This window comes from Haplochromis burtoni, unplaced genomic scaffold (assembly GCF_018398535.1).
Source record: "Haplochromis burtoni strain Fernald_Lab_line unplaced genomic scaffold, NCSU_Asbu1 Contig_134, whole genome shotgun sequence".
Taxonomy (NCBI): domain Eukaryota; kingdom Metazoa; phylum Chordata; class Actinopteri; order Cichliformes; family Cichlidae; genus Haplochromis; species Haplochromis burtoni.
The window spans coordinates 1182737-1191238 of NW_024582495.1; the positions used below are offsets into that span (position 1 = coordinate 1182737).

Below are 8502 nucleotides of genomic sequence, written 5' to 3' on the forward strand. Positions count from 1 at the left end.
CCCATTGTTCTCATACTCATAATCCATCTTATGTGTATAGATTTATGAGTCTTATAACACTTACTTCTCATACTATTTATTGAAAGTAACACAATTCATATTCAAGTTATACTTATTGTTATGTTCCGTGAGTATAATGCGAAAGCTCCCACTTTTATGAATAAATCATAGTAAATTTATAAGTCTTATTAGACATAATATTTGCATTTGTTTTCCATATGGGAATCTCTGGCTAAACCCAGAGCTATTTACTTTCAGGGTTTGTGGCGGACTATTGTTTGCACATGGTGGAGGACTTTACTCACAGTCACACTGAAAGCCAAGACACGATTGCGCTGTACACAAAGTGTTTGACTTTGTCAGGCTTTACTGGCTGAACTTTTCAGCCTTTTACTTAATTACCGAAAACCAATATGTCCACAGACAATTGTTTTTCATCATTTTTTGCAATATTTATTGTCATTGTGCTCACATGACATATGCGATTTGGAATGTGATGTCCAGACAAACTGTGGTTCGTTCTAAAGAAAGGGGTCGATTTTTCATTTTCCTGTCGATCACACGTGACGGTGAGATGTGACAAGATCATGTTCTGCAATAAGATAACATGTTTATTAAAATAAATATGAGCTTAGACGTTGGCTGTTTTAAAAGTGGTGGGAACAGCTGGCTAAGAATGTGTAATTTACCAGCTTTACGACATGTGTTCTACTGTAGGCTTTCCTAAATGTAAACTTTAATGCTTCTTTTAAGGTCAGTTTGTCCTCATGCTTTTAACAGCTCAAACACATTCCTAACCATGTCAGGTTTGTATCAAATAACACCTAATTAGTTAATTTTAAGGCATTTCTGGCATCTTTCAGAAGACTTCTACAGAAAATGTTGCATTATTATACTTTCTGAGGGGTTTTCAGAGACCTTAACTGTAGACGTAAAATGTTGACTATATAGACCTCTTGCCCTCTAAAAGTTTTATTTGGATTTTTGTTTTGCAAGATGTTGGGTTATTAACAGTTGTAAAGAGTGAATAGATCTCTCTGAAACATAAAGAGCATCACTTTCTGTATTGGCACAAATGCACATACCGGGATTTTTTTCATGTCTAATAAGCAGTGCATAGAATGTTGCACACACATTATCTTGAATTAATGTAATCCCATCATGCAGTATTGCAAATATAGCAGTGAGATCTGACACCCTAACAATAACCATGTAAAGGCGGTGTTCCAGAGATGTTTTTTTCTGTCACTGGATGGAGTGTAATGATTTTAAAGTGTTGAACTCAGCGAACCTTCACTAACGCCTGTCAAAGGCAAACTAACCTCTGCACTCAAGACAAAGAAGCCTAAACATTGAATCTTACTCTCCTCTCTCCAGACCCCAGATTTATTTGAAATGATTGAAAAGATGCAGGTAAGATGATAAAAGATCGCATCTCTGTATTTTGTCTTGGCTCACTAAGCTGTGCTCAATAAGCAACTAACCAGCCAGTGTCTCTTCCTAATTCTGCAACACTTTGGCTCTCCTTTGCTGCAGTACTCATAATCTCTCTGAACATGAGAGGGATTTTGAGTATTTTCAGAGGAGTGTTGTCAATGTGTTTGTCTCGGTGTCTTTGTTAACGTTCTGGTTGAAACTTTGGCTTGCCGAACTGTAAGCTCATTATCTCACCTCAGAATCTATTTCCTGGTTTCTGACGACTCTGGAAGGATGTTTTCTGTATTCATGCTTTCCCAATGACAAGACATGTGTTTTATAATAGAACATCTGTGCATTATTTTTTTAAATGCACATTTATCTTCTTTTTAAAAAATATGAATTGCAGTCACAATGGTGCTTCACTATTCACTACACTATTCTTTCATGTTTGGCAGTAATTCTTCTTTTGCATGGGACGTGACGCAGGATTGTCTATTTCCACTGTCGGACAGTGTATTGATGACTGCATCGTCTTCCATGATGGTCGGCGCCATCATCTAGCCTTGATTTAGTAACGCTGCATCTCTTTTTCTGCATCGATCCTCCTCACTCTCTTTTCACGTACAGACACACCCCATGTGCAGTTGTACGACTGTCACTTATAAATCTTTTTAACCCCAAGACTCTTATTCACACTTTTCTGCAGTGTGTTTAATAAAGTTCTCTGTCACTTCCAGACTCACGTCTGTAACGTCTTTCACTCTCCTCACTCTGAGGACCATAATGGATCTCTTTCTGTATTTTTCCATCTGTCCCTTTTTTGACTTTGCTTTGTTGCCTGCTGCACATCTCTGGGGAAAACTGAGCTGTTACATAATGAGTTTGATCATTTTTTTTTGCCTTTTGTTTATGTCACAGTTTGTGTTCATAGATTGGTTTTGTGCTTGACTTTAGGTATTTGTGGACTTCCGTGCCACTTTGTGTGACCCTCCTGTCCTTTTGTAACCTGCTTCTCTTACAGGGGAACAGGATGGATGAGCAGAGGTGCACCTTTCCTCCGCCTCTTAAGGTATAACTCTTCATGTAGCAACACAAATTATTCATTCTCACTGTCCACGGCTGCTCCACCTTATCTTACTCTGACAGACATGGCAATTATTTCAGCATTCAGTATTACAACGTGTTCTTCATAATGCACTGAAACGCCCATGTTCCATACAGGAACAAGCAAGTGGGATGCTAAGCTCTGTAGACTAAAGTTCTGAAAGGGGCTTTTGAACACATAATTATAAAGTGATGAAGCATTTTATATCACCAGTGTGCCAAATAGTCTTACTTTCATTAAGGTGTGCATTGCTGGCTGATTTCTGTGTCATTGCTAAACAGATTTTCATTGCATAACTGTTATGCAATTACTCTGAAACAGTGTCCTTTGGGAATGTAAAGTCGTTATTATTTTGTTGTTATTGTCCTTCTTCGATGAGGAAACAAGGCATTTTTCTTTTTTCTTTTCCAGACTGAGGAGGATTACATACCGTACCCAAGTGTCCATGAGGTACGAAGCTGTGTTGCAGTATTATTGTTACTATTATTATTTTATTCCAATAAAAGCATAGAAATATTGAAAGCAGTTGACTCAGTGTTGTAGACATCCAAAGTCTCAATAAAATGTTCATTTAAGCCTCAAAAGACTAGCTATGATCAGACATTTTACGAGCATTCTTATTAAACTAGTAAATACTCAGGCTAATCGAATCTCATTTTAATTTAATTTTTTTAAATTTTTTAATTTCTTCTCAAGTCAAATTTTTAGTTCACTGTCTATCTCTGAGAAGTAACTTTGTGTTTCATTGCTATTTTTTATTGAAACAGGTGCTGGGGAGAAAGAGCCCCTTTCCTCTTATCCTCCTGCCACAGTTTGGGGGCTACTGGATTGAAGGGACCAACCATGAGCTGAGCCAGGCTGGAGACACGGAGCCTCTCCAGCCTCTGTCCCCGAACACTCGGACCAAGCTGGAATGTAACACCCTGGCTACGCTCTTCAGGAAACATTTCCTGGGCAAGGTTCGCTACTCTGCACATGACAGAAACACATGGAGCTGCTGACAAGTAAACTGTAGTATGCATATTAAGTTAAATCAGCTTTGCATTTGCTGATTTGCAGTCCTGGCTAAGGGCTCCTCTTGTATTGCCTCTCCTGCAGCTCTATTTTAAACCTACTTAACTGAGTACGTTACTATATTTAGCATAGTTTTTAACCATATCATCTGTGACATTTCGATGTCCCTGATAGATTATATTTAGCTGGATGCATTTTAAATATCTCCCCCATTGCTCCCCCATTATATTTGTCAAATTTTCTTCTATTTCATGGTTAAAATTACAGTTAATGAGAATATTAATAACTGTACTAAGTTACTTAGTTAAATTACTACAATTTTTTCAGAGATTTGTTTTCTTCCACAGTGATATTGCCAAAGTCATATTCACATCACGTTCTCATTATAACAGCTTCCTTCCTCTTCAAATGAGTCTCATTGCTGTCATGAAATATTTCACATTACTTCTTCTTCATTACAGTAATGGGACAAATAGGAAATAAGCAAATCTCTGCATAATAAAGTACAAACAGTAAGCCTGCCTCACAATTAGGCACCTCACACACTGTGGCTAATGAAGATGCATTACACTTTGCAAGTGTTCTTGCAAACACATAATACCAGTAAACAAAATTGGTTGCATGTAGCAGAGGACGAGTAAACAAAGGAACTCAGACAGGAAATGAATGAACTGGAGCACATTTACCCGTGTTGTGCACATGTGTGCCTCTTTATGACAGATACTAATGGTGGTACTAATGTATGCTGTGCCCTCAGGAACACTTTAATTACTATTCAGTGGACAGTGTCCTTGGACATCTGGTGTTCTCCCTAAAATACGAGGTGATCGGTGACCAGGAACATCTGCGTCTAATGCTCAGGTAACGCTTAATTTTCATGCAGGGTTCAGTACAATGTTGCCCAATTGTCTGAGAAAATCAACAATTTAAGTCTGCCTGGTTACTTCATAATCTGAAGTAATTAATGTGTAAGATTTTGCCTCTTTTGTGAACAACAAGCTCTAGCTACAGAGTAATTTTTTACCCCCTAAATTGCCCAGCATTGACCGGACACACACATCCGCCTGGGGTGTTATCATAAGAGTCGTAAAGCCAGCAAGAGTGTCAACAGCTCTGTCATTTCCACAGAAGAGTAACAGATGGACTATTTTGGCCAGTTAGTGGGTGGGGATGGTGAAAGGGAGAGAAGGCAAAGAGAGGCAAGGGCGGGGAGCTTTGATCATGGTCCATACCGGATCATCTCTGCACCAACTGATAGATTCTGAGAAACGCTGCTTCGTGTTATATGGCTATAAAACCCACACTAATTACTTTATGGCTTCATCAGGACCAAGCTGAAAACCTACCACGATGTGATCCCCATTTCCTGTCTGACAGAGTTTCCAAATGTGGTCCAAATGGCCAAGGTAAGAAGCCATTTTTATATTTTTTTGTCTAAAGATAAGCTGCTGTGACACTTCCAGCACATTCTGACATTATTTCCCACGGCTTTTTTAAATTCAAGCTTGTCTGCGAAGAGGTCAACGTGGACCGCTTTTATCCTGTCCTTTATCCCAAAGTAAGTTATGGATCACAGATTTTCAGGGTTTTCTTTCTAGGCCCAGAAGTATGAGCTTTCAGCATCTGGTTAGATTTTTTCACAGCTGCTTTAAGCAATATCCTACAGTTGAAGGGGAAATGATGGAATTTCATATTTAATAATATACTGCAAGCCTCATATTACCTTCAGTAAAACTTTTCAGTACATCTTTGAATGGGATTGAGGTTTTTATCAACCTTTGCACTGAAGCATGTTAGCAAAAGAAAAACGAGAGAGAGAAAAGAAAAGGAAAAAAACATCTTGTATACACAGGAGAAATAAATCATATATGCAGATAAATATAATTAGATATAGCTATATACATCTTCTTTAACGTTATATCTGTGATTTTTGCAGGCTTCAAGACTTATTGTCACTTTCGATGAACATGTGATAAGCAACAATTTTAAGTTTGGAGTCATCTATCAAAAGTTTGGACAGGTAAGCAATAAAGCCTGGATGTGATCAGGTGCAAAAGCAGTGTTGTAGAAGTACTTGGATCCATTTTTAAGGGAGCTTATTATACTTGGTCCTCTGTGGTCTTAATTATGGCTTTCACTTAAGCCCAGTCATTGTGGCTGCCTTCAGCACACCCTCTCCTTTTCTGAGGCAATCACAGCCCTCTTGTTTACTATGTGGGGTGGCAAAAGAGGTGTTGAGTGCTTTTCTACCTTTAAATCGAGACATCACTGTGTAGAAATCTTTTCTTTTGATTTTGCAAATACTACAGAAATTGAAATGTATTGTTAAACATGTTAAATGATCTAATTGGCCTTCTCACAAAGATAGAAAAGACCCTCTTACATTCAGGAGGGATGTTCAGGCATGATCAAATAGGCTCACTGCACAGAGAAAGCAAATCATAAATAGTGAAATGAGCCGTGGGACCTTGTCCCAGGTATTGTTAGCATCCCTTTGTTTTAAAGGAGGCATTTTTATTCAGATCATAGCTCTAGTTACTGACAATTGATAATCAGCAGTCCATCACAATCATAATGTTTCCTAAAGCCTTATTTCAAATGTTCTACCTACTTTTGTAATTAATTGGAACAACCTCTGCTATCTCAAATGCAAATGTACCGTGTCTGAACAAAAGTGCAAAACACACACTGGATACACGTTGTCTCGCTTCTAGTTACTGACCCCAGTGATCTGTTCCAGAAAAAAATAACACTTGCAACATACAGCTCTCACTGTGCCACTGCTGACTATTGAGCAAAAACAATTTTACCTTACCATAATTAGTTTTCCCTTTTCTTCTCAGATATCGTCACTGTCATTAGGAACCTATCTGCAAACTATGCAGTACTCATACAAACTGTTCTCATCGTTCTGCAAAAAGCTCGCTCGCTTATTTATTTTTAAAATTAATTTTATTTGTTACAGACTTCAGAGGAAGAGCTGTTTGGCAACAACGAAGAGAGCCATGCCTTTGTAGAATTCCTGGAGTTTCTCGGAGAGAAAATTGAGCTGCATAACTTTAAAGGGTAAAGTCCTCACAGTGGTTTGAATGCATTCGATATCCCCCATCTAATATTTCATAACATAATGCCACTACAATTTACATCAGACTAGCTTCATGAAAGGTGGTGACGCTGCTGCAGTGATGGTGGAGAATATCCTCCTAGACATGGTTCTGTGTGCTTGCAGTTTCCGCGGAGGGTTAGATGTGACTCACGGGCAGACTGGCACAGAATCTGTCTACTGCAACTACCGCAACAAAGAGGTCATGTTTCATGTGTCCACAAAGCTGCCTTACACAGAGGGGGACACCCAGCAGGTACTGTAATGCAATACCAGACTAACACACCTTTTATGATTCAAAGGATGGTTAGGCAGGTTCCCTCTGGGCATCACAGAACCATATTTTGCATATGTGCATCCCTGTTGTGCAAAAAGCCTGCAGTATAAAATTACAAAAAGAACCCAAAACAACAACTCCCTGGTATTTGAGATATATTACTTCAGCGAATGCTTTGGTGTCTGCGTTTGTGAGCAGCACTCATTCCTCGAAGTGATTTAAAGCTGAGATGTAGCACTGCATTGCTCACGCAGCAACTTTTTTTCTCTTTTATCTCACACATTCACACAAAAACTGAGGATCGCAAGATGAAAAATGCTATCATTTACTATCAAGCCATCCACAAACAGAGATAAGACCAATGCCTGTATGTTCAGCCTCTCCTGCAGCAGTGAGTGCTACATATGGGCTACTTTGAGCAAACTGTTTCTGTGGAGGTTGTCATCGAGGAAACAGCACCCCCTGGTGGTGTTTCATAGACTTAGTAGTGTAAAGATTCAGACTTTGCCTTTATTTGGTGCTAGAAATTAAAGACATTTGTGTAGTCTTTTCTTTTTTAACGCAAATGCTGTGTAATTGTCATCCCACATAATCCTTTTAGATGTTTTCAGTTGGAAATATTCCTGGTTAGCTAGCTTTGTGTTATCAGTAATATGATACTAACAGTAATCAGTAGAAAAACCAGTTGTTTTTCCAGGGAGGGAGTTCCAGGGAGCATTAACTTTGTTCATACATTTCATCTAATGCTTGGCATTTGTCTCCTTTCATTGTGTCAATTGTTACATGAGAAAATAATCATTTACACCCTTTTATATAAAATATGTATATATATATTTATATATAAAACTAAGTTGCTGTTGGGCTGTTATGTTGCAGTTGCAGAGAAAAAGACACATAGGAAATGACATTGTCGCCATCGTTTTCCAAGAAGAAAATACTCCCTTTGTACCAGACATGATCGCCTCCAACTTTCTCCACGCTTACATTGTAGTCCAAGTGGTCAACCCCTGCTCCGACAATGTTCTCTACAAGGTAACCCGCTTCCTCTCATTTCTGACGTTTTCTCCTGAAAGCATTTATTGCACTTCATCTTTATCTTCCTTTCTAGGTGTCAGTTACAGCACGGGATGATGTACCTTTCTTTGGCCCCGCCCTCCCAAACCCTGCCATCTTTAAAAAAGTAAGAAGATGAAGATCTTTGACCTCACTGATCATCTTTTAGTTTCCGAGAAGATGCCTTACCTCTCTAATCCTTTTATGCAGGGCCCCGAATTCCATGAATTCCTTTTTACTAAGCTAATCAATGCAGAATATGCCTGCTACAAAGCTGAGAAATTTGCCAAATTGGAGGTAAGTTTTTAAGAAAGACTTAAAACATTTTACGTCTTTTGACAGCCTTAAAAATTTTATTTACTTCCCTCGGCCTCATTTCTGTGTGTGTGTGTGTGTGTGTGTGTGTGTGTGTGTGTGTGTGTGTGTGTGTGTGTGTGACAGGAGAGAACACGATCGGCCTTGTTGGAGACTCTTTATGAGGAGCTCCACTTAAACAGCCAGGCCATAATGGGTGTTGGAGGAGAGGATGAC

At 38.9% G+C, this 8502-nt stretch overlaps 1 protein-coding gene across 11 annotated transcripts in view; it reads left to right on the plus strand.

Moving 5' to 3' along the window:
* rap1gapa (RAP1 GTPase activating protein a) overlaps positions 1–8502 on the plus strand; it is a 53266-nt gene that overhangs the window by 36795 nt on the left and 7969 nt on the right. For 8 of the 11 annotated variants that reach the window (XM_014336273.2, XM_014336265.2, XM_014336264.2 and 5 more), the window contains 13 exons: positions 1378–1413; positions 2441–2488; positions 2936–2974; positions 3292–3483; positions 4296–4399; positions 4866–4944; positions 5043–5096; positions 5475–5558; positions 6504–6604; positions 6768–6897; positions 7795–7950; positions 8027–8098; positions 8182–8268. In XM_014336273.2, the coding sequence (XP_014191759.1) occupies positions 1396–1413; positions 2441–2488; positions 2936–2974; positions 3292–3483; positions 4296–4399; positions 4866–4944; positions 5043–5096; positions 5475–5558; positions 6504–6604; positions 6768–6897; positions 7795–7950; positions 8027–8098; positions 8182–8268 (1164 nt within the window). In that variant the 5' untranslated portion in view covers positions 1378–1395. The remainder of the gene's footprint in view (positions 1–1377; positions 1414–2440; positions 2489–2935; positions 2975–3291; positions 3484–4295; positions 4400–4865; positions 4945–5042; positions 5097–5474; positions 5559–6503; positions 6605–6767; positions 6898–7794; positions 7951–8026; positions 8099–8181; positions 8269–8502) is intronic. The other 3 variants (XM_014336266.2, XM_042224295.1, XM_042224297.1) reach the window with 1 other exon arrangement.